The 23,617-nt window shown below is 53.2% G+C and overlaps 3 protein-coding genes across 13 annotated transcripts; 2 read left to right on the forward strand and 1 right to left on the reverse strand.

The window, feature by feature from the left end:
• The first annotated feature begins 351 nt into the window (after positions 1-351).
• USP21 (ubiquitin specific peptidase 21) lies at positions 352-6,130 on the forward strand. Its single transcript, XM_066260950.1, has 13 exons — positions 352-530; positions 1,336-1,956; positions 2,703-2,762; positions 2,920-3,040; positions 3,253-3,364; positions 3,545-3,700; positions 4,178-4,242; positions 4,475-4,578; positions 4,761-4,847; positions 5,119-5,197; positions 5,410-5,517; positions 5,615-5,729; positions 5,903-6,130. Exons 2-13 carry the CDS (start codon positions 1,357-1,359, stop codon positions 5,991-5,993), a joined length of 1,698 nt encoding a protein of 565 aa, XP_066117047.1. The 5' UTR covers positions 352-530; positions 1,336-1,356; the 3' UTR covers positions 5,994-6,130.
• Positions 6,131-6,840: 710 nt separating this feature from the next.
• PPOX (protoporphyrinogen oxidase) lies at positions 6,841-10,905 on the forward strand. 8 transcript variants are annotated; one of them, XR_010729323.1, is made up of 13 exons: positions 6,841-7,021; positions 7,189-7,282; positions 7,422-7,556; positions 7,649-7,797; positions 7,976-8,108; positions 8,393-8,537; positions 8,628-8,833; positions 9,664-9,724; positions 9,904-10,022; positions 10,093-10,203; positions 10,297-10,436; positions 10,565-10,607; positions 10,687-10,782. XR_010729323.1 is itself a non-coding variant. In XM_066260951.1 (13 exons), the coding sequence occupies exons 2-13, from the start codon at positions 7,196-7,198 to the stop codon at positions 10,827-10,829; spliced, it is 1,482 nt and encodes a 493-aa protein (XP_066117048.1). In that variant the 5' UTR covers positions 6,843-7,021; positions 7,189-7,195; the 3' UTR covers positions 10,830-10,905. The 8 variants fall into 8 exon arrangements, 7 of the variants coding, with proteins under 7 accessions (XP_066117052.1, XP_066117048.1, XP_066117049.1 ...); XM_066260951.1 differs by having other exon boundaries at positions 6,843-7,021; positions 10,287-10,436; positions 10,687-10,905; XM_066260952.1 differs by having other exon boundaries at positions 6,844-7,021; positions 8,643-8,833; positions 10,287-10,436; positions 10,687-10,905.
• An 83-nt stretch (positions 10,906-10,988) lies between these two features.
• Positions 10,989-19,728, reverse strand: B4GALT3 (beta-1,4-galactosyltransferase 3). Of its 4 annotated transcripts, XM_066260961.1 has the most exons (9): positions 19,604-19,728; positions 17,148-17,536; positions 16,213-16,356; positions 15,589-15,868; positions 14,818-15,053; positions 13,350-13,540; positions 13,098-13,220; positions 11,902-12,006; positions 10,989-11,765 (listed from the first exon to the last, which is right to left on the reverse strand). In XM_066260961.1, exons 4-9 carry the CDS (start codon positions 15,851-15,853, stop codon positions 11,492-11,494), a joined length of 1,194 nt encoding a protein of 397 aa, XP_066117058.1. In that variant the 5' UTR covers positions 15,854-15,868; positions 16,213-16,356; positions 17,148-17,536; positions 19,604-19,728; the 3' UTR covers positions 10,989-11,491. The 4 variants fall into 4 exon arrangements, with proteins under 4 accessions (XP_066117058.1, XP_066117059.1, XP_066117060.1 ...); XM_066260962.1 differs by lacking the exon at positions 19,604-19,728 and having other exon boundaries at positions 17,148-17,544; XM_066260963.1 differs by lacking the exons at positions 17,148-17,536; positions 19,604-19,728 and adding an exon at positions 16,900-17,061.
• Positions 19,729-23,617: the final 3,889 nt, after the last annotated feature.

Below are 23,617 nucleotides of genomic sequence, written 5' to 3' on the forward strand. Positions count from 1 at the left end.
GGGGCCCACGTTCCCCACCCTGCAGGGATCTTCCCATCCTTACTGCTAAACCCACTCCCTGCACATCCCTGTAAAGGATCTGTGCTGCAAGCCTGGGGACCACGCTCTAGTTGTCAGATCCACATCTTTGTGGGCGACAGAATGAGTTAGTGGACCCTATACTCAGGGACTTGATTTGCAGTAGCGGTATAAAAACAGTTCTGGGGAGGGATGGCAACTGGCGGTCCTAAAGTTGGCTGCGTTTCCATGGTGTCGGCTGGGTAGCGGAGGGGGCTTGCGCAAGCGCCCAGGAAGCGGGCGCTGTGTTCCGAGCGCAGCTGCGCAGGCGTCGTCAGAGACGCTGAAGCCGGCGGTCGGTAGCGGGCGGGACCAACAAAGATGGCGGCGGCCCCGGCGACGGGAGCGACCTGGGCGATAGCTGCAGCTGAAGCTGCGGCCCGGCCGGCGGGGATGCTGCCAGGGGGCAGTGGGGGGCGGCCCTGAGCTGGGGCCCGGCCCCGGCTGGGCTCCCCCGTCGCTCACCTGGGCAGGTACGGGCCGCGGCGCTCCGGCGGTGGGCGAGGGGGGGGGGTGCTGACCCAGACCGGGAGGACGCCCTCCACAAAGGCGGGGGTGCGCAGGGGCCCGGAGGGCCTGGGAGAACTGGGCTGAAGGGACCGCGTCCGTGGATTGCGGGGAATATACAGCGCTGGACTCCTTAGCCAATCAGCGGCCTCGGCCTTTATGCCCTCGAGGGGGGCGGACCCGCTGAAGCGCCCTGCCGCGGTGCAAGAGGTGCAGAGATCGAGGGTCAGGGAGGGGGGTCCGCCCTCCCGCAAGGATCCCTGCGCCCCGGCACCACGTTGGAGCTCAAGGGTGGGGGAGGGAGTCGCAAGTCACCCCCTGAGCCGGCTTTATTGGCAGCTCGGAGGGGCAGAGGTTGGGGGACGGACGCTGTCTTCTGGGCTGTTGTCCTCGCATCCACACACCCCCATTGAACAGGGTTAAGGGACTCGGGCACATTCTACTTGACTAGCCAGGTGTGGGGGCCCTTGTCACGAGCGTTTAGATGGTAAAGACGACTGAGATAGGGACTATCCATTGGCTTCTCAGTAAAGCTGTTTTCTGCAGGAAGGTGGTGAGGAATATAGATAGTCAAAGCAGTGGACAGCTATCATTAATTTATTTACTCAATGAATGCTAATTCTTTTGTGTCTAACATCATGCTAGGTACTGGGGATACAATGGCTGAAATGATAGACATGGTTCCTGCCCTCAGTGCATGTAGGAACTAGTATGTTAGCTTGGGTTCTTCTATCCGTTCATACTCATGCTGACGCTCTCTTTCTCTGCCAGGTCCAGCCTGTGGTGTCCACAATGCCCCAGGCGGCTGAGCACCGCCTGGGCCGGACCCGAGAGCCACCTGTTAATGTCCAGTCCCGAGTGGGATCCAAACTAGCATTTGCCCCTCGGGCCCGCAGCAAGGAGCGCCGAAACCCAGCCCCTGCGTCGAACCCCATGTTACGGCCTCTGCCTCCCAGGCCTGGTCCACCTGAGGAACGGCTCAAGAAACTGGAGCTGGGACGGGCACGGACCTCAGGCCCTCGTCTCAGAGGCCCTCTGCGGGCAGATCATGGAGTTCCCCTGCCTGGCTCACCACCCCCAGCTGTGGCTCTGCCTCTGCCGTCCAGGACCAACCTAGTCCGTTCCAAGTCTGTGAGCAGTGGCGACTTGCGTCCAATGGGGATTGCCTTGGGAGGGCACCGAGGCGCTGGAGAGCTCGGGGCTGCACTGAGCCGCTTGGCACTCAGGCCTGAGCCACCCACTTTGAGACGAAGTACTTCTCTCCGCCGCCTCGGGGGCTTTCCTGGGCCCCCTACCTTGCTCAGCATACGGATGGAGCCTCCTACTTCCCATGGTACCTTCCATGTGATATCTGCCCGGCCCTCTGAGCCTTTCTATTCTGATGACAAGATGGTAAGGACTCGACAGCACACGTGGCTTTCCAGCCCCACCTTTCTCCAGCTCTTTTGCCAACATATGACTTTCCTTCCCCCCTTTTCCCAAGTTCCTTTCTTAGCCCCTCATTTGAATTCTTCGCTCCGTTACTTTAAGTACTCTTTTGGGGTTATCTTGTCACTCCCCAGTGTGGTGTGCCACTTCAGTCCCCAAGGAATTAACCCAGTCATTTGAAATTCTCCTTTGGATCCCCCAGGCCTTCCCTTCCCTTGCCACACCTGCTCCCCTAGGCCACTGCCTAGGCCTGATTAATCTCTGGAGCTGAAGAGGGGCAGGCTCAGAAAATCTGAGCTAGTGTGGGTGCCCATTTCTCAAGCCAAGTGAGCTAGGCTGACTACATTTGGTGCCATCAGGAGAGGGTGTAGGAAGGGACCACGGGGGCAGGCGGGGGTCTTGCAGGCAGCAAGGTGGGGGTAGGGAGCAGCTGGGCAACCATGCCAGTGCTTGGGGAGTTGCCCCAGGAGCTGCAGCGCCGGCTGGCTGGGCAGAGGAGTAAGTGGGGTGTAGGTGAGACTGTTATGGCTGAGTCTGTGGTACAGTCAGCTGTGCTGGGCTTACTACTCATGGCCAGTGAGGTAGGGAGACCCCAATACCCAGTGAGGGGAAAGAGGGTACAGTATGGGTGGGGAAGGCAATGGACAGCATGCTGTTGAAAGATTAAAGTGGATATATGGGAACCTGCTGACTGCACTCTGACCTTCCAGGCTCATCACACGCTGCTTCTGGGTTCTGGTCATGTTGGCCTCCGAAATCTGGGAAACACGGTGAGAGCCATTCTCCTGTCCTTCCTGTCTAACAGGAATGTGAAATGGTGCTGGGGTGGGAACTGGCTGACCTGGGGAAGAAGAGCACTGAAACTCTTCTAAGGCTTCCTGGATGCTGGTCTGGAAAGATAACGGCACTGTCTCTGCTGCTCCCCAGTGTTTCCTGAATGCTGTGCTACAGTGTTTGAGCAGCACACGGCCTCTCCGGGATTTCTGTCTGCGAAGGGACTTCCGGCAAGAGGTTCCTGGAGGGGGCCGAGCCCAGGAGCTCACTGAAGGTGGGGCAACAACTCCTGCCCCCCTTTTCAAGTCCTCTTCTACCCAACCCTTGCAGGTGCAACTGGCATGGCAGTCCCAGCCCTCAGATCTGGCCGTAGCATCTTTTTCCTGGTGCCTATTTTGTAAAAGTTGTTTTCCACCTCTGAGCCTCCTCTTGCTTGCTTCTCCAGTCACTAACCTTTGTTTCCCTTCCCTTCTCTCACCCCAACAGCCTTTGCAGATGTGATCGGTGCTCTGTGGCACCCTGACTCCTGTGAAGCTGTGAATCCTACTCGATTCCGAGCTGTCTTCCAGAAATATGTTCCTTCCTTCTCTGGATACAGGTGGGAGAGCTGGAGGGTAAGGGATTTCTCTCTGGCCATGTCTGGGGTAGGGCCAAGCAGGGGCCCTGACAGCACTGTTCTGAACCTTGCGATATTCTTCATCCAGGAAGTGGGGACTGGTGTCTGGCAGGGTATAGTGTCTGTGGACTAGGGGGTCAGTTGCCCACTCTTTGGCTGTAGCCAGCAGGATGCCCAGGAATTCCTGAAGCTCCTAATGGAGCGGCTACACCTGGAAGTTAACCGACGAGGCCGCAGGGCTCCGCCAATCCTGGCCAATGGTCCAGCTCCCTCTCCCCCCTGGCGTGGAGGGACACTGCTAGAAGAACCTGACTTAAGGTAAGGTTGCTCTCCCACCCCCACCCCGTAGTTTACCAGCAGCATTCACCTTCACAGACAGAGCTAGTCAAGACTAAGGATGCAGGACCCAGGGAAATGCATAGCCTAGAAAATGGGTAGAGAAGCAGTACAGAGTGGGAGGCAGAGAACAGGTGGACAGACAGCAGTGCTAGGGATGTCACCGTGTTGAGGGAGGAGGGGACAATAAATTTACAACAAGGTACATAAAGGGTTTTGAAGCCCAGTGGAGGAAGGTAGCATGTTCTTCCCTTGTCTACATTCCTTTCTTTCCCTCTCACCTTGGCTTTCCCCAGAAAGTCCTCTGAAGCATTACTCCTTTGACTCTTCCTTGAAATTTAGACAAGGAGCTGAGGTATGGGTGGGGTACAGGGCTCTGTGGATCATTTTAGTGGTATTTGGGTGCCCAGAGTTCCTGCTGTCTCATGGGTGCTCCCCATTTCCCTTCATCTTTGATAGTGATGATGACCGGGCCAACCTAATGTGGAAGCGTTACCTGGAACGAGAGGACAGCAAGATTGTGGGTATGGAACAGGGCACAGCAATGGAGAAAATTGGGTGGGGGGTACAGGCTTGGGAGAAATAATACTATCAGAGGATGTGGGAACAAGCTAGGTGATGAAAAGGTGTGAGGGGCTTGTTAGTAGTATTGGTGGTCAGGAAGGGAGGTCAGGCAAAGGAGTGAGAAGAGAGGGAATCTGAGCAAGCATCTCAGCATCACACACTGACTTCCTCCTGCCCTTTACTTCTATCTAGATCTGTTTGTGGGCCAGCTGAAAAGTTGTCTGAAGTGCCAGGCCTGTGGGTATCGCTCCACGACCTTCGAGGTTTTTTGTGACCTGTCCCTGCCCATCCCCAAGGTGGGATACCAGAGGACTCCAGGGGTGGATGGTACATGGGTTTGCAGACCCAACTCTACCCAAACCCAGTGTGGGAGGGAACCCTTTGGGTCTCTGGAGCAGAACTGAATCATGGACTGATTGAGAAGAATTGGACAAGGACACAAAGAACATGCTGACCCTTCATTCCTGTTTCCCTTCAGAAAGGATTTGCCGGGGGCAAGGTGTCTCTGCGGGACTGTTTCAACCTTTTCACCAAGGAAGAAGAGCTAGAGTCGGAAAATGCCCCAGTACGTGGGGTTCAAATGGGGTATAGTAAGGGTGGGGGTTGTGGGGGCTCTATATGGGTACAGGGGGTTATGTGGTATGTACTATGGGGAATATTTACGTATCTGGGTTTGTTGGAGTCTCAGGTAAGTCATAGTAATAGTAGGACAAAGGGGGCTGAGAGGACACAGAAGTAATGGGGCATGTGGTAAAAATTTGTATGTGCCCATGGTGTCGGAAAAGCCATTCCAGGTGAGGAGCACAGTAACCTAACATTATTTGACATTTACTCAGGTTTGTGACCGGTGTCGGCAGAAAACACGAAGTACCAAAAAGTTGACAGTACAAAGATTCCCCCGAATCCTCGTGCTCCGTATCCTAATCTTCAGATTCTATTTCTTCCATCTGTTCTTTTTCTTTTCTGCATGTTTGCAGAGGCTGGATATTTGGGAATTGAATTTTCCTTAGGAAAACTCCACCTTTCTCTACTGTCTGCGTTCGGGGAGGGGAATGGACAGCGTTCAGGACCTCAGTCCCCCTCTGAGGCCCTCTGCCTCTTCCAAATGCTCCTTAACCAAGGCTTAGATCTTAATCGATTTTCTGCCTCCCGAGGCTCCATCAAGAAAAGTTCCGTAGGTGTAGACTTCCCGCTGCAGCGACTGAGCCTAGGGGACTTTGCCAGTGACAAAGCCGGTGAGTCTGGCAGGAAGGTCCTAGGAACATCATGAAGGGGAGGAAGAGTGGGAAAGGGTACAGCTTGACTAGAACTTGATGGTCTCTAACTTTGCAGGAAGCCCCATCTATCAGCTGTATGCCCTTTGCAACCACTCGGGCAGTGTCCACTATGGCCACTACACAGCCCTGTGCCGGTGCCAGACTGGTTGGCATGTCTACAATGACTCTCGGTGAGAACAGCTGACTCAACTCCTGTCCAGTTCCCTAACATAAAGCCCCAGGAGGGCAGGGTACCCAGTGAGGTGGGGTCTCCTGGTCTCTTCCTCGATAATGTGAGGTTGACCTTGTGGCAAGAAGGAATGTACTGGAATGACCACACCCCTCCCATCTCCCTTCTTCCCAGTGTCTCCCCTGTCAGTGAAAACCAGGTGGCATCCAGTGAAGGCTACGTGCTGTTTTACCAACTGACGCAGGAGCCGCCCCGGTGCCTGTGACACCCCATTTAACCCTGGCACCTGTGAAACCCTTTCAACACCCTTAAGCCCCAGGCTCCCCATTTACCTCAGAGACGTCTATTTTTGTGTCTTTTTAATCAGGGAGGGGGGGGAGGGGGTGGTTGTAGCTCCCATTATTTTTTTTATTAAAAAGTACTCTTCCACCTGGAGGTCCTCTTGTCTCCCAGCCCTATGTACAGAAGTCCCTAGGCCCTGCCCGTGTACAGCCCCCGAACTCTAAACTCACTTTTTGTGAATAAATTTATTAAGAAAAACTGATGTCCTTGTCTATACTTGTGCCTGGGGGGTGGGCGGAACTGGAGTCCCCAGTACGCGCTGGGAGGAAGGAGAAAAGGCAAATTTGAGACTCGTGCCGGCGAAGAGGGCTGCCCCTCGAGGGCCAGGCACGCCAGCACCCCTGGTGACAAACACTGGGTGCGTTGCCCGGCGGCCCTCGCTCCCGCAGGCCCACACTGTTGCTAACATCAGGGAGCTGTTTATGAAGCCGCGTCCCCACGGGCCACCTCAGTGTCCCCAGCCACGCTCCCTACAGCTCAGGCGCGCGGGCCGTCCCCCGGGCCTCTCACCTGGCTGGGCCTGAAGCCAGTGTGGGCAGTGCCGCCCCGGACACAGCTCCGCCACCCCAGCCGGGGACGCAGCACCTGACAGTGCCACTCGCTGCACGCGGGAACTCGCCTCTCTGCCACCTCCCTCCGCCTGCGCGGCCTTCTCGGGGTTTTCATTGGCGAGCGTCATCGGGGCGTCCGAAGCACACCAATCAAGAGCGGAGGCTGCTGCGCCGGCGCGAGCTCTGAGAGTCCGGCGGACGGAGCGCCGGAGGGGCCATAAAGGCTGGAGGCGGAGCGCGGGCTGCGGCATGGGGGCAGCTCCAGTTGAGTGTCGTGCCGGGTGCGCCCAGCGCCGTGCGCTGAGATAACACGGGTGTGGCTATATCTTCCCGTGGAACGCGAGCGGGAAGGCTGTGGACCTGCACCTGCACCTCTTACTTTCTCTCGTCCGTCTCGTGGGTGAGTCCTGAGCCCAGGGTGGGGACCTCGCGCTTCCATCACTGCGTCCGCGGGCTCTGCCCTAGTTTCCTGGAGAGCAGCAAATGGCCGGGGCTGGAACGCGGATCCAGCGGGCTCTGCATAGAGGGTGCCCGGGTCAGCCTGTCCGCGCCGCCCCTCTCTCGTAGGCTCCCAATGGTCCGGACCGTGGTCGTGCTGGGCGGAGGCATCAGCGGCTTGGCCGCCAGTTACCACCTGAGCAGGGCCCCTAATCCTCCCAAGGTGAGTGCCACGTGCCGGAGGGAGTCTCCTTTATATTCTGATCCCATTGCCAGCCAAAGGGAGTGCGCCGCCCCCACTTCTCCAGACCCTTCACCTCGGGGCCGGAGGCCGGGCTGCAGTGTCCATCCTCTTGCCCCAGGTGGTCCTGGTGGAGGGCAGCAAGCATCTGGGAGGCTGGATCCGCTCCATACGAGGACCCGGTGGTGCTATCTTCGAACTTGGGCCTCGAGGAATTCGGCCGGCAGGTGCGCTGGGAGCCCGGACCCTGCTCTTGGTGAGAGGCTGAGGAACTCCCAGAGAGGTTGGGGTTCGTTAGAGGATGCAGTGCGGGAAGGAAGTATTTTTGGTGGTAAGTTCTTTCCTTAGTTTTTCCTCTTCCCGAGGACATGCGGGGAACAGGTTTCCGAGCTTGGCCTGGACTCAGAAGTGTTACCTGTCCGTGGAGACCATCCAGCTGCCCAGAACAGGTTCCTGTATGTAGGCGGGGCCCTGCATGCCCTTCCCTCTGGCATCAGGTGACACTACCACCTCCTTCCACAGGTCCTTCTACTTTGCCCATTCTCACATCCCTTCCATGTCCTCATCGCCTGGTCTGTCAGTCCCCCCAAGCAACAGGGGCCAAGTAAATGAAAATGAGCTCTGGAGGTAGGGCGGAATCAGAGCTCCATCCTCATGCAACCTTCCTCCTTGCAGGGGGTTACTCCGCCCTTTACCTCCTTTCTCCAAACCTTTGTTTTGGGCTGGGCTGAAGGAGTTGACCACATCCCGGGGCAAAGACCCTGATGAGACTGTGCACAGTTTTGCTGAGCGCCGCCTTGGACCTGAGGTGACACTGCCCAAAGGCCCCAAACCCTTCCCCCTCTACTCAGCCACAGAATACCGCCACACACACCCACCACCTGGGGCTCTCCTGTGACTTGGGAGTGACCTCTTTGTCTCTTCATACCCAGTAGTTAACAAAACTCGGTGTTGGGGGATGAATTCCTTTCCTTCTCATCCTTTCCAATCCAAATCCTACATACCCCACCTCATCTCATTCCTACCAAGCAGGGGTAGTGAAAACCAGTAGAGCTTATTCCTTGGCCTCTCAGTCCCAGTCTCACCCCTAAGGTGGCGTCTCTAGCCATGGACAGTCTCTGCCGTGGAGTGTTTGCAGGCAACAGTCGTGAGCTCAGTGTACGGTCCTGCTTTCCCAGTCTCTTCCAAGCTGAGCAAACCCATCGTTCCATATTACTGGGGCTGCTGCTAGGGGCAGGTGAGGGGAGACATGGTTCCAGGGTCAAGATGTTAAGGGCTGCCAGGGTGAGGGACTGGAGGCCAGGAGAGCCCTTTTGATTCTTCTCAGCTTTCTCTACTGCAGGGCGGAGCTCACAGCCAGATTCAGCTCTTCTTCGCCAGGCCCGAGCTGAGCGCTGGAGCCAGTGGTCACTCCGGGGAGGGCTGGAGATGTTGCCCCAGGCTATCAACACTGACCTGACCAGTAGGGGGGTCACTGTTCTCAGAGGCCAGCCAGTCTGTGGGCTCAGTCTTCAGGCTGAAGGATACTGGAAGGTAGGAGAGCCCTCTGAAGTGTAATGAACCTCTGTGGTAGAGTTTCCATCTTTGTGTAAATGTTTTAACTAAGCTAGAGCTGGCAGGATTGGAGTTGTTCATTGTTTTCCTGACCTACAGAATATTTAGATAGAGGCCTTAATTGTGATTCTTAGGCTTAATTTGTGGATCTTCCTCTAAGACCCATTTGATCCAAGTCTGTGGGTAGAAGTAGTGTTTATAAGTGGCTGAAAGATCAGGGAAAAACAACCCAGCTTCACTAAACATCAGAGTGGACACACTGGCCTGTCTAGAATAATAGGGAGTGATTTTCTTTTTTTTTTTTGGAAGAGAGGAAGCCTAACCTGTGGTGGCTCAGTGGATAAAGCGTAGACCTAGAATGCTTAATGCACCAGTTCAAAACCCCGCGCTTGCCGGGCCAAGGCACATACACAAAGTAACTAGAAGTCGATATTTCCTGTTCTTCCCCCTCCAACCTTTCTATCTCTTTTTCCTCTCTCTAAAATCAATCAATAAAATCTTTAAAATAAAATAAAATGATATATTTTTAAAAAGCAGAGGAAGGGAGGAAGAAGCACAACTTGTTGCTCTACTTAGTTGTACACCCATTGATTGCTTCTTATATTGCCCTGTCTGGGGATCGAGCTGGTGACCCTGGGCTCAATTCGGTGCCCCGGGTGAGCCCTCTATCCACTGTACCACCATTGGCCAGAGTAATATGTGGGTGATCTTTGTGCTAACTACACAGGCTTTCCTGCCACTTGGGTGCCCAGGAAGCTGAGGCGAAATTCCCATTACCTCTGTGTGTCTGAAATGTTGCATCCTTTTAGGTGTCTCTAGGGGACAGCTGCCTGGAGGCTGACCATGTTATTAGTGCTCTCCCAGCTTCAGGTAATGGGGTAGCTACCCTCCTCTTCCCCAGCCCCGGTGAGGCAAGCTGTAGGTTTCTGGGCCAGCAGGACCGTAGCATGCTCCTGAACTGGTCATCCTGTGGGAGGCTAGTCCCAAGAAGGGTTCAGGAAATTGTGGTGGGAAAGCCTCCTAAACAGGCCTTTGCTGGCTCCCTCCAGTGCTCAGCAAGCTGCTGCCTGCTGAGGCTGCACCTCTGGCCCGTGTCCTGAGTACCATCTCTGCCGTGTCTGTGGCTGTGGTGAACTTGCAGTACCGGGGAGCCCATCTGCCTGTCCAGGTGTGACACAAAGGGGAGACCAGGGCTCAACTGGAACCCTTCCCTCTTGACTGTCTCCTCCTTTCCTCAGGGCTTTGGACATTTGGTGCCATCCTCAGAGGACCCAGGCGTTTTGGGAATCGTGTATGACTCAGTTGCTTTCCCGGAGCAGGATGGGAGCCCCCCTGGCCTCAGAGTGACTGTGAGAGGAGGGAGCTTTGCTTAGTGGGGGTTTCCAAAGGGCTCCTGTGCCCAGGGTAGGTCAGTGCCGTATTCTCTTGCTAGGTGATGCTAGGAGGTTCCTGGTTACAGACACTGGAGGCCAAGGGCTGTGTCTTATCTCAGGAACTGTTCCAACAGCAGGCACAGAAAGCAGCTGCCACACAATTAGGACTAAAAGAGCCACCAAGTCACTGCTTGGTCCATCTACACAGGGTAGGTTGGGATAAGTGCTCCTTGGCTCCCCACTGTAGGCCTCGAGGGTAGGGACTGGTAATTTTGTCATTGTCCACCAAGACCTGTGACATTAATAATAGGCTTTTCCTTTCATCTTCTATCCCCAGAACTGCATCCCCCAGTACACACTAGGCCACTGGAAAAAACTGGGTAAGTTGGGAAAGCAGCTGGGCTGAGGAGAGCCATGGAAGTCAGACCTCCAGCTCTGACATGCCTTTGTCCTTTCCAGAGTCCGCTACCCACTTTCTGGCTGCTCACAGGCTGCCCCTGACTCTGGCTGGAGCCTCTTATCAGGGGGTTGCTGTCAATGATTGTATCGAGAGTGGACGCCAGGCAGCAGCCCAGGCCCTGGGCTCAGAAATTGACAGCTGATCCCCACACCCACCTCTTCCTGCCCCTGCTGGCCAGGAGTCTCTCACCCATGAAAATAAAAGTTGCTGGAGTTTGACTTAGTCAGACCTTTATGTCTTGGGCATAGTGGGGAGGGGTGCAGAGAAACGCAAAGGGTACCTGGGATGTAGAAGGCAGGAGCAAAGGCCAGACAAAGTCCTTTATTAGAAAATATATCAAAATCCTAGCCCCCTGAGCCAGGTCCAGGAGAGGGAGCTACTCAGTACTGGCAGAAAGTGCCCAGGGAGAGGCTTCACCAATACGCATCCTGGGAACCATAAATAGAATAAATATTCACAGAGGTCCCGGGAGAAGCCAGATCACTCTTCTGTCCGTGGAAGAGGAAGGGACTTGGGGTCCAGCCCTGCTCCTACTCCAAGGGCAGGGGACTCCCCCAGGAGTCATCACATAAAATCATGACATCAAGGATTCACAGTCATAAGCCCTGGCAGGTGCCCCCTAGAAAGAGAGACCTCCAGGTCCAGAGGAGCCCAGCTCCAGTCCAGCAGTGAGGAGAGGCCTCTGCCCCCAGCCCAGCACTAGTTGGTTCCCCCACATCCCATTCAGAGCAGTGAAGAGCTCAGGGTGGGGGAATACAACCTCTCAGGTTCAGTGTCATGATTAAGGTAGACGGGAAGGAGGATTCAGTGTGAACCGAGGGGGGCTGTGTGGTTGGCAGTAGGCAGAGGGCCAGGCCTGGCTGGGGGCCTGCGTTGCAGCATCTCTTGACGGAAGGCCTGGGAGGAACCAGGTGGGTAACGGGGACCAGAGGGAATCCGGGGTCCCCGAGGGTCTGTCCCAATGTCTGCTGTGATGTTGGTGTAGAGAGGGCCCAGCTCTCGAGCCAGCAACCGGTATGTCAATGAGTTCATCCCATCTTGTGTCCAGGAATTCTGGGTCCGGACCAGGAGGTCAAATCTGAGGATTAGAGAGGTTAGAAACTAAGGCCCAGGAAGAAACAGCCAGGAATCGAGGGACCTGTAGGAGTTTTCTGGCTGGAATGCAGAACCCCAAGGATCCAGTCACACTGCCCAGGCAGTCCTTCCCTCCCTACCTATGGGGATTTTCCTCATTGCCCTTGTCCCCTCGGTGTTTCACCATCTTATAGTGCCCCACAGATGTGGGGGGACGAGAGATCTTCATGCCGGCCAACCGTACCCTATAGGAAAAGAGAGAGCATCAGACTTGGAGGATCAGGCTGGCTGGAGAAAAGCTGCTGACAGGTGCACAGGAAGAGCTAAGGCCAGCCAGGAAGGGGTGCGTGTCTCCCTACACAGGACACCTCTTACCAGTTAGGCAAAACAGGTAACTATTTCTAGTTAGTGCCAGTACTGGGAGAGGAGAGAGTGAAACAGAAAGAAGGAAATGGCTGGAGAGAACATAAAAGCTGATATATCCAAACCTGCAGGGCCAGGGCCAGGTACCCAGGGGCCTTTAAGCAATTGTTCCCTGAATGGTCCCAGGAACTGCCCTTGCAGTCTGGGAAGGACAAGGAGAGGAGCCCTTTTCTCAAAAGGGCAGGACAAGACAGCTGCAGACCCAAGCTCAGCAATTCTTATTTAGAAGAGGGACTGAGCTGTCTCTCCCCACCGCCCCGTACCCACTCAAGTGTGAAAGGTGGACCTGGACAGAAACAAACCCCTGACTCTGATGTACATAAGCCAAAAGTGAAGATGGCATGGGAAGAACACACTTAGGAATTGCTGGCTGCTTTACACACAAAGCACAAGAATTCAGAGATGTCACCCCAGAGGACTCACATGGAAGAGGAGGGATGGATCCAGTATATCTATATCAAGCCCAAGTATTCACCCCACAGATATGAAATTGGGTCAGCTGAGGCTGAAGGTCAAAATATTACACATGCTACAAAATGAGTTGGCCTAGTGCCAGTGGCAGAAGCTATTAAAAAGCGATTCTGGCCTCTATCAGTGCCTCCTCCCCCAACCCCATAGGTCTGGATGTAATGCTGAGCAGAAGGAGGCCCCTTTTCAGCTCTAGGATCCCGTGACTCTTGAGACTACCCATCTAGGAGACTGAAGGGTGATGGTGGCGGGGGGGGGGGGGGGGGGGGGTACTGGGGAGGGTTTGCAAAGCCTGACCTGGGCGGGCTAAAAAGACAAAGGTAGAGAAATGGCACAGTACAGGACCTGTGAGCCAAGGTTACTGTTAAAGGACTATGGCCAGGGGTGGCCTGAGGAGGAAATCCAGGCTGGGGTAAAGGGGGGGGAGGGTGGCAGGAAGTCGAACCTGGTAGCAATGTCATCATCCTCACCACCCCAGCCCCAGTATTCGTTGGGGAAGCCGTTCATCTTCAGGTACTGGTCAGGAGTGAGCGCCGAGACCCCTCCAAAGTACTGGGGGTACGGTAGGCTAGGGAGAGAAAGATCCTTGTGTTCCACAGGTCTTCTGGGATACATCCCTACCCACAATTCCCTCAGCTCGCCTTCTTCCACTGGATGGTGATCTCCCTGATTCCTAGCATCCTCTTATGCCTTCTACCTGTATCCAAACTTGTTCATGGCGACAGCAACATGACGGGGTCCCCGGGGGTCACACACATACAGATTGTGGTCATTCTCTGGCAGGAGGTCCACATCATGCAAAAACAGGCAGTCCCACTCTTCATCACGTAGAGCCTCCCGGACCCCAACATTCAGAAGCTTGGCCCTGTTAAATGTTCCATTTCCAGCCTGAAAGATATCAGAGGAGAACCAGACTATGTCTATGGGTGGCACGGAGAAGAGGGGGCTGGGGTGTAAAAATGAAAAGAGGGAAATCAAAGTGGGATGGTAGGGGGAGCAAAGAAAATGAAAGGAAAGACAAACTACCTTCAATCTTTTTATTTAAAAAAATTTTGAGAGCGTCGGCCTGGCGTGCAGGGGGACCCGGGTTCGATTCCCGGCCAGGGCATATAGGAGAAGCGCCCATTTGCTTCTCCACCCCCCCCTCCTTCCTCTCTGTCTCTCTCTTCCCCTCCTGCAGCCAAGGCTCCATTGGAGCAAAGATGGCCCGGGCGCTGGGGATGGCTCCTTGGCCTCTGCCCCAGGCGCTAGAGTGGCTCTGGTCGTGGCAGAGCGACACCCCGGAGAGGCAGAGCATCGCCCCCTGGTGGGCAGAGCGTCAGCCCCTGGTGGGCGTGCCGGGTGGATCCCGGTGGGGCGCATGCGGGAGTCTGTCTGTCTCTCCCCGTTTCCAGCTTCAGAAAAATACAAAAAAAAAAATTTTTTTTTGAGGCCCTGGCCAGCTGGTTCAGTGCATAGAGCATCAGCTCAGCATATGGATGTCCTGGGTTCAATTCCCAGTCAGGGCACACAGGAGAGTGACCATCTGCTTCTCTTTTCCTTTCTCTTCCCCTCCTGCAGCTGGTGGCTCCACTGGTTTGAGCGTCAGCCCTGGCGCTAAGAATAGCTCTGTTGGTCTGAGCATCAGTCTTGGGCACTAAAAATAGCTGTGTTGATTTGAGTTTTGGCCCCAGATGGGTTGCCGGGTAGATCCCAGTTGGGGCACACATATGGGTCTGTCTCACTATCTCCACTCCTCTCACTTAAAAAACTTTTTTCTGAGCAACAATATGTGTTTGACATTTATATGCTGCTGTTCAGCATTAAATCCTGACAACCAACAACCACGTGATATTGGTGTGTCAGTCATCCCCCTTTGCCTCATTATAGGGGGTTAAGTATCTTGCTTAAAGTCACATAAGGAACAAATGGCAGAACTACAATTTTAGCCCAAATCTGGCCAATTCCAAATTTGCACAATTTCAAATTCAACCAAGAAGAATGTAGGACAGAGGAAAATCCTGTATCAAATGCGACTGACACATTGGTATAGCAGAGCCAGGGATTTCTCCCCATGCAACAATCAGACCCTCCTAAAATTATCTCAGGGACCATATATGAGAGAGGAGTGGCATTTACTTGAGGCTCCTTTACAAGAAAGTTGAAGTGCTTGGGGTCTTGGGTACCTGATGGATGATGTAGATGCCATAAGCAAGCTGCTGGCGCTGCAGGAAGGGGTGCAGGTGGTAGAGCAGCAGGCGCAAGTGATGCTCCCGGGCTCGGTGTGGCACAATGATGGCTGTTCGGGAGCGGGGCTCACACCCTGCAGGGCGGTACCGGCCCCCTGCTTCCACCCGGGGATTCCTCTCCACAATCTCTGCCAGCGATGGCACTGGGCTAAAGGACACGGATACAGGACCCACTGTTGGAGGGAAGGGCAAGTCAGGAATTAGAGGGTCAAAGAGCAAAGGACCACCAGGGACTGGGGTCTACCTCTGACCCTGGCAGTCCTGGTTTGGAGCTCAGCAACCCCCAGGGGCTCATCAGAAATCTCACAAGCCTTGAGTTCCCCATCACTGGGACAGCCTTGCAAAGTCTGGAAGGTGCGGATTCCTCATCTAGTCTACTTGCTTATTTTAGGGTTCCCTAACTCTCTCCTGACTCGCAGGACTGGAAGCTACAGTTAGGGGACAGAGAGAACGGGTGGATTTCCAACTAATGAACTAAGTCAGGACTCATCCATAAAGGAAGCAGCTCCTAGTCTGAGGCAGGAAGAAGACTGTAAATGGGCAGGCAAGGAAAGCTTTGGTTTAATCCCAGAGCCCAACCCAAACTCCACATTCAAAGTCCACTCCATCACAACCCCAGCCACCCTCCAATTACATCTGTTTTAAGTTCCATTCCTGCCCCACACCCTCCTGGCCTTCCCTTCACTTCCCCCTTCCTTTTGCTCTCACCTAAGAGAGGCGATCTTTCTGGACAGTAGGGCAGACCTTGAGGAGCTAGAGGGCCACCTGGGGCAACAGCAGGGGCTCCAGACAGGTGACTGAGGTTACTGTAGACATCGTGGGGATGAGAATAATCAAATGTGGGCCCCTGGTCTCGGCCAAATAGGGCACTGAGGCTTCGAAAGCCTCCCAGTGACAGGTACATCATGACGGCCAGCTGGGAGCCCACAAGCAGGGCCAGCGTGCAGGGCCGCTCCAGCAGCCTCCGCAACATCCTGGGCTGTGAGGTCTGGGGAGGGAGAGAGGAGAGTTCTGGGGACAGGCAGGCAAAGCACAAGCCAGTAGAGAACATTGTGTAGGTATAAAGATGGTGCCGGGGTATAAGGCCAACAGGCAAAGAAGACAGTAATAAAACAGAGCACACAGGTGTGCAGTCATGCAAGGGGAACAGACAGACCGCAGCCACCAGCAGTCCCACCACCTGTCACTTCCAGCCCATGTCTCACTCTCCCTAACACTTTCCACCCCACTCCTGCCATCTACTCTCAGTCCCCACCCCCCAGGTCAGAGGAACCCCACATCCATTTTAGAGGAATCTCTGGAGAACCTTCCAATTTAGAGGGAGAGCCTCACCTAGGTTCAAGCTGTCTTCTTCCAGATCATGGGGGCTCCAGGGGGTCCCGGGGGAGCAGAGATGTGAGGCATTATCTAAAATTGGAAGTGTCCCAGAGGACAGAAAGCCTCCATCCAGCACTCCAATGGCCTTCCTGGGCGCAGCTGGAACAAAAGTGGGCAAAGATAACCGACCACCCGAAAAGGGGAGGAGTTGAGGTCTGGGGAAGCTGGGTTCCCAGCAGGGGAAGTGAGGGAAAAGGGGACAAGCAGGGCATGCTAGGTCTCCGGCCTCTCCCACTGGCGACCCTGGAGTGTCAGGTTAATTCCATACTTACCCATCCCCCACCCAACAGGACCAACCTGTTTGGGGAGTGGGGAGAGGGCAGCTAATGGAGACAGAATTTCCACCAGGGGTGAGACAGTCATGACAGGACTGTGGAGTGGTCTCAAGAGAGCCAGGGCGGAGTAGGAAAGGGGCTCTTTTCCACTCCTCACGTGCCAGCGAGCTAGCTCCGCAGGTGCAGGGAGCGTGACCACCTGGGAGCCGCGAGCAAACACTCCAAGGCGCGGCGGGGAGCGGATGGGGGAGGCGTCCCCTTTCTGCTTTTCCCCAGTCCCAGCGGGGTGGGGAGAAAGGCCACTGCTGAAGTGAGCAGGGAAGGGAACGCTGGGCAGCACCTGTCAGGGGCACTTGGGCTAGCTTACCTTGAAGGGGTGTGGTCCGCGCTCTGCAGGGCGTTGCAACCAAGTGCCTTCGGAGCACCCCCTCCCCATCCAGCCTCGTCCTGCGTTCGCCCTACCTTGCCCGTGAGCCCACCCGCCCTCGGTCCATCCTCCACCCAGGACCTGCTACACCCAAGCCTGTCTGCAGCCTTTGTCCCAAACTTCTCATCTTCCCGATCGCCTGTACTGCCGTCCCAGGCCCGACACCGCACTGTCCCCGGACCTCATACCTGGCCTGCGGCTCCCCGTCGTCACCGCCAGCCTGACAGCCGGGCAGGCACCGCCGCCGCCATCTTGGAAGCGGGCGCGGTGGGCGGGGCCTCGCGTCAAAGGGCGGGGCCTAGAATTTCAGGCGGGACCGCGGGTGAAGCCCCGGGAGGCGGGGCGCGGGGCGCAGCGCTGTCCGGAATCCAATTTCCCACCGCGTCCGACTTGGAAAAGGCTGCCAGACAGGCCTTTGGTCTCTCAGGTCAGATCCGAGACGGACTCGGCGGCGAGCCCTTGCTCGCTGTGTCAGTGGCGCCCCTGAAACCTGGTGCCACTTAGTAGCAACAGTGATCTCTGCTTGGGGTACAGTGTAGCCGACTGCTCTGACCCACTTTTGTATCCACACGGTATCCTGCGGGCCTCGGAACAGAAACAGTTATTAATAAAAGGGAAATAAAAGGAGGAAGCTGCGTGTGGACTGAAGGACTGCGTCTGCGTTAAAGTAAAACTGTTTCCCCCAGATGACAGAGTAAAATGGACGCTCCATTAACATGTAATCGATTTGGTGGCCTCCACTACCCCTTAGTATATTGAGTCTTTCCGGAGCAGATGTTCACACTGAGGACGCTTGAATAACTCACAGTGTCTGCCTGGAAAAGCTCACGGTCACGGTCGGAGAAATTACAGCTCATTTGGAGTGGCGATTGCAGAAAGACTTCCCAGAAGTGACAGCTAGTGGGGAAGCTGAAGGACTTGCCCATAGCACAGCCATCTGCTTTGTAAGACTGTTTTACAACTCTGTGCAGGTAACTGATCAACACGCAAATTCTGTCCCACCTGATGGAGGTTCAAATAACCCAGTATTCTCCACATTGTAAAAAAAAAAAAAAAAAAAAGTTCTGAGACAGAGATAGGGACAGACAGAAAGGGAGAGAGATGAGAAGCTTCAATTCTTCCTTGCAGCACCTTAGTTGTTCATTGATTGCCTTTTCTTTTATTTATTTATTTATTTATTTATTTTCAATTTTCTGAAGCTGTAAACAGGGAGAGACAGTCAGACAGACTCCCGCATGCGCCCGACCGGGATCCACCGGCACGCCCACCATGGGGCGAGGCTCTGCCCATCCTGGGCGTCGCCATGTTGCGACCAGAGCCACTCTAGCGCCTGAGGCAGAGGCCACAGAGCCATCCCCAGAGCCCGGGCCATCTTTGCTCCAATGAAGCCTTGGCTGCGGGAGGGGAAGAGAGAGACAGAGAGGAAAGTGCGGCGGAAGGGTGGAGAAGCAAATGGGCGCTTCTCCTGTGTGCCCTGGCCGGGAATCAAACCCGGGTCCTCCGCATGCTAGGCCGATGATTGCCTTTTCTATATGCCTTGAGGTGGGGTGCTACAGCAGAGCAAGTGACCCCTTGTTCAAGCCAGCGACCTTGGGCTTCAAGCCAGCGACCAAGGGGTCATGTCTATGATCTCGTGCTCAAACCAGTGACCCTACACTCAGGCTGGCGAGCCCTTGCTCAAGCCAGTGACCTCAGGTTTAGAACCTCGGTCCTCAGCATCCCAAGTCAATAATGCTCTATTCACCACGCCACGATTTGGTCAGGCAATACACTCATCACTTTCAAGATAAAACTCAATTTAAGAGGTTTGTAATAACTAGAACTATGGAAAAGTGGCAGCAGACAGCAGATATTTGATACAATTTAATTTTCAGCACATAGTAGGAGCTGAATAAAAGCCTTGTTTTTATTTTATTGATTTGAGAGAGAGAGAGAAACATCAATTTGTTTTTCCACTTATTTATGCATTCACTGTTTGATTCCTGTGCGTGCCCTGACTGGTGATTGTGAACCCACAACCTTGGCACATGGGGAGTATACTCTAACCAACTGAACTACCTGACAAGGGCAAAGCCCTAGTTTTTAAGGAACTCCCTGCATAGTGGAAAGAATAGACAGAAAGATAATTGAGTCTGACTGGTGGTGGTGCAGTGGATAGAACATTGACCTGGAACCCCAAGGTCGCACATATTAGAAGCAATTATTGAACAACTAAAGTGATGCAATTGCAAGTTGGTACTTCTCATATCTCTCTCTCTCTCTCGCCAATGTATATATACATGGTTCTCCCAGAGGACCCTTCCTCTGAGCCTCCACTCCTCCATGAAGTTCTTCTATTCCTGTAAAACTGGCTTTCATCTTCAGTTTACCCCTCTCCACTTACCATCTTCCAACAACTACCCTACATCCTGTTCCCAAGAACTTCCATTCATTTCACCTTGGCCACACACAGGAATCATCAGCTAGAACTGCAACATTTCTGAAAACTTAAATTCTAACATGCTAGTTTTCACCACAACCTGCCTTCCTATATTCTGAACAAATACTGGGCCCCTCATGGCACAGTCATGACAGATGACAACACAGCAGAAGAAACCCAACCTTGTAATAAAAAACTATTTATTTAAAATAATTTAAATCTTACCCTGGATAGGTGGCCCAGTCGGTCAAGGTGTCGGCTCCATACACCAAGGTTGTGGGTTTGACCTCCAGGCAGGGCTCATACAGGAATCAACCAATGAGTGCATGACTAAGTGGAACAATACTCTCTCTCTCTCTCTCTCTCTCTCTCTCTCTTAAATCAATTAAAAAAAAATTAAAACAATGTCAATCTCTATTTTGTTTCTCAAGGGAACCATAGAGGCGGCTTCTCCCCCAAACCATCCCTTCCAGCCCCACTCATCCCCTTACAGAGTTACCCTCCAGCTTCAAGTCTGTTCTTTCTTTTTTAATTAAAAAAAATTTTTAATTGATTTTAGAGTGAGGAAGGGAGAGAGAGAAATAGGAACATTGACCTATTCATGTATGTGCCTTGCCCAGGAATCGGACTGGCAACCTCTGTGCTTCGAGAGGAAGCTCTAACCAACAAAGCTATCCAGCCAGGTCATCAGCTCTCTTTACATCACTTTGGTTTTGCAAAACAGAAGAGCACTGGAGTTGAACAAGTAGAAATGCATTCTTCCTCCAGCTACATCCTACTCTCCAAGGAACTGAACCTTGCAGCCTACAACTTACTCTAGACGGCGAGGAGACACCTCCTTAGGAACCCTTCTGTGTCCCCTATCTGGGCTAGGTTCCTCTCCTTTTTCATAGCACCCCACACGCAGGCCTGGAATTTTTGTCTTATCTGACTTTCTCAGCTACTAGACTGTGAACTTTCTGAGGACAAGGACCACGTGTTCCCTTTTATCATCCCCTGAATAGCATTCAGACCTTTGAGCACACATTATACAAAATAGCCTATCTTCGATCTGACCTCTGCAGTTGGTATAATTATTTTCTCATGCTAATGTAAGAGTGGAAGGGGACAGGCAAAAGAAGAGATTAGAAGGGAAGGGGCCTGACCAGGTGGTGGCGCAGTGGATAGAGCGTCGGACTGGGATGCGGAAGGACCCAGGTTCGAGACCCCGAGGTCGCCAGCTTGAACGCGGGCTCATCTGGCTTGAGCAAAGAGCTCACCAGCTTGGACCCAGGGTCGCTGGCTCCAGCAGGGGGTTACTCGGTCTGCTGAAGGCCCAAGGTCAAGGCACATGTGAGAAAGCAATCAATGAACAACTAAGAAGTCGCAACGCGCACAACGAGAAACTGATGATTGATGCTTCTCATCTCTCTCCGTTCCTGTCTGTCTGTCCCTGTCTATCTCTGCCTCTGTAAAAAAAAAAAAAAAAAAAAAAAAAAGAAGGGAAGGGAACCAGCACATAGGACACTTATTAGAAGCCAGACACGAGGCCAAGCATTTACATCATTATGTTCTTAAGTTTTTGGGTTTTTTTTTTTAATTTTTAATTTATTCATTTTAGAGAAGTGGGGAAAGAGAGAGAGAGAGAGAGAGAGAGAAGGGGGGGAGGAGCAGGAAGCTTCAACTCCCACATGTGCCTTGACCAGGCAACCCCGGGCTTTTGAACTGGTGACCTCAGGGTTCCAGGTCAACACTCTATCCACTGTGCCACCACAGGTCAGGCTATGTTCTTAAGTTTTGATCTCTTCATAAGGCAGGCAATAGTATACCCATTTTGCAGATAAACAAAATGAAACTCACAGAGATAAAGTGATAAGTAATTAATTAAGGATCACATCAAAGCTTGGATTTTAGTCTGATTCCAAAAATATGCATCCTTCCAGATACTATGACAACATGATTTGATTCCAGTTTGTAACACAATGGCTTATTTGTTGAACAACAACAAAAATAGAGATAGTCAATTCTAATTAAGAAATTAGGCTAATGAATATAGTTTCCAGAGACCCCCTTCTCAGGCCAAAATTCTCATATTTCCAGCTTCTCAATGCTTATTGGCATCTACATTGTCAAGAGAATAGGCTAGTGTATCTCTGTGTAGTCGTACATGTGTATGTCACATGTTTTGAATTTTACAGGGTTTGTTGGGCCTGTTGCTGGTCTTCCAGACACCGTGAGAGGTACCTTAAATTGACTTCCTGCCCTCCATTTCCTTCCTAAGGCTACTGAAGTCCTCCAAGCCTGTCCTCTTGTAAGGTCCTGTCTAGGGAGGTTGTACATCTTGTTGGGCTTCCCTCTGCTCCCCCCACCTCATACTGAGCATTTAGAACTGGTGGTTTCCCCCAGCTGTCAGCTGGTAAGGATGGAGCCAGTGACTTTGGCTTTCCCCCAGCAACAGTTAATAGGAAATGTTTTGATTGGTTTAGAGTCGTGCTCTTAACCAATAAATGTTCAATTCTACTTTGTTGTCCCTCCCACACACACAAGCCCTGGCCAATGAGATATTGGTTTTGTCATTTACTGTCAATGTGGTGTTTAAGAAAACAAAATACTGTAATTCTACTCGGAGATGAAAAAATGGGGCTGAGATGGAGTGGTCATGTAAATGAGTGGCCCATCCCACAGCTCCACCGCCCCCAACCGGCTCTCCCACCCCCACCACAGAAGTAGTGGTTGGACAAATGCCCAGATTCTTCTGCTCTGACCACAGAAGCAGACAGTTTCAGGGGTAGAAAGAGCTCAAGGAAGTTGCCGCTACTCACAGTTATTGCTTCAAACTCAAACACACGAACAATTGCCTTCCCATAAAACGGTTGTCTGAACTCGACTCTGCTTACTCTTCTCCTGGGACAGGGCACTCCCTACCTTGGCAGTCACTGGCTCTTCCTTCCAACTCATCCTGTTCCCTCTTGTTCCTTCTAAAACCACGGTACTTGAATGTCTCAGTGCCTCACCCTTCCTGCTATTTCCGTTTCTCCTCCTGCTCAGGCACTAAGCAGGAAGACTGGGGAGACTGCACTCACCTTGACTCTTGTAAGGAGGTAAGCACTCCCTACCCTTCCCCAGACCCAGGATATTAGGCAGCATCTCCAGCCCGGTTCTGGGAAGGGGGTGGGGGGTGAGCACTCCAGAAGGAATCAGACCTTGCCTGGGACGGAGGACCAGCTGCCCATTGCTTCTCTTCTCTCCTCCTGCACTGTATGCTTCTAGCCACCCACCCAGTCACAGATGTGGCATCTATACTGAGTCCCTTTCTGGGAAAAACTTCTTCATGCCATTCAGAACCCTACTCAATGAGTCAAGGGCTGCCTCTTAAAGTCACCCACATAAAAGTGATTATCAAAGTGTGACCATGAGCACTAAATAAAGGTAGAAAAAGCTGTCATGATTCTTCTTAAGGCCTAGCCCAAGATACCTTCCTCTTCTTTATTTTATTTTATTTTTTTTGTGAGAGACGGTGGCTGGGTTGGGTGTGGGGAGATAGACAGGGACAGATAGACAGAAGGATGAGAAGCATCAACTTGTAGTTGTGGCACCTTAGTTGATCATTGATTGCTTTCTCATATGTGCCTTGTGAGTGAGGAGGCTCCAGCTGAGCCAGTGACCCCTTGTCAAGTCAGTGACTGGGCTCGAGCCAATGAGCGACCTTGGGCTCAAGCCAGCAACCTTGGGCTTCAAGCCAGTGATCATGGGGTCATGTGTATAATTCCACGCTCAAGCCAGCGACCCTGCACTCAAGCTGGTGAACCTGCTCTCAAGCCAGTTACCTTGGGGTATCAAGCCTGGGTCCTCAGCATCCCAGGCCAATGTTCTATCCACTGTGCCACTACCTGGTCACGCGCCACACTGTTCCTTTGGCCCTTATCATACAGTTCCTTTACCATCTTGTTGTTTCTTGTGGAGGTTTAAGTACACAACCTCCCCTGAAGGCGGTGAACTCCTTGTCATAGCATATGTCCATACCTCACATGTACTTGGCACAGAGCTCTGCTTGCTGTCACATGAGCTCCTGGTATTGGTGGTCTAATTTTGCTCATTAGATGAAGCAGCTAAAGATCACTCTGTCCTTGGCCGACAGCAGGAAAGGCCAGGGCCAAGCACAGCCTTGGGGATTGTGTGCTAGAAGGAAGAGATGGTGGGTGGGTGTGGGTAGGTGTGGGGTTTTTGTTCCTGCAACTGCTAAGGGCCTAGGGCAGTGGT

Source organism: Saccopteryx bilineata, chromosome 2, assembly GCF_036850765.1.
Source record: "Saccopteryx bilineata isolate mSacBil1 chromosome 2, mSacBil1_pri_phased_curated, whole genome shotgun sequence".
Classification (NCBI taxonomy): Eukaryota; Metazoa; Chordata; class Mammalia; order Chiroptera; family Emballonuridae; genus Saccopteryx; species Saccopteryx bilineata.

What these genes read in the sequence shown, in the direction of transcription:
- USP21 (XM_066260950.1), top strand. Translation starts at nt 1,357, where the DNA reads ATGCCCCAGGCGGCTGAGCACCGCCTGGGCCGGACCCGAGAGCCACCT. An exon ending in AGCCCAGGAGCTCACTGAAG is followed by an intron (nt 3,041 to 3,252) that starts GTGGGGCAACAA and finishes TCACCCCAACAG; the next exon opens with CCTTTGCAGATGTGATCGGT. An exon ending in AGAGGACAGCAAGATTGTGG is followed by an intron (nt 4,243 to 4,474) that starts GTATGGAACAGG and finishes ACTTCTATCTAG; the next exon opens with ATCTGTTTGTGGGCCAGCTG.
- B4GALT3 (XM_066260961.1), bottom strand. Translation starts at nt 15,853, where the DNA reads ATGTTGCGGAGGCTGCTGGAGCGGCCCTGCACGCTGGCCCTGCTTGTG. An exon ending in GATGATGACATTGCTACCAG is followed by an intron (nt 12,007 to 13,097) that starts GTTCGACTTCCT and finishes CTTTTCCTATAG; the next exon opens with GGTACGGTTGGCCGGCATGA. An exon ending in AATGAGGAAAATCCCCATAG is followed by an intron (nt 11,766 to 11,901) that starts GTAGGGAGGGAA and finishes TCTAATCCTCAG; the next exon opens with ATTTGACCTCCTGGTCCGGA.
- PPOX (XM_066260951.1), top strand. Translation starts at nt 7,196, where the DNA reads ATGGTCCGGACCGTGGTCGTGCTGGGCGGAGGCATCAGCGGCTTGGCC. An exon ending in GAGCCCGGACCCTGCTCTTG is followed by an intron (nt 7,557 to 7,648) that starts GTGAGAGGCTGA and finishes TTCTTTCCTTAG; the next exon opens with TTTTTCCTCTTCCCGAGGAC. An exon ending in CCCCTGGCCTCAGAGTGACT is followed by an intron (nt 10,204 to 10,286) that starts GTGAGAGGAGGG and finishes TTCTCTTGCTAG; the next exon opens with GTGATGCTAGGAGGTTCCTG.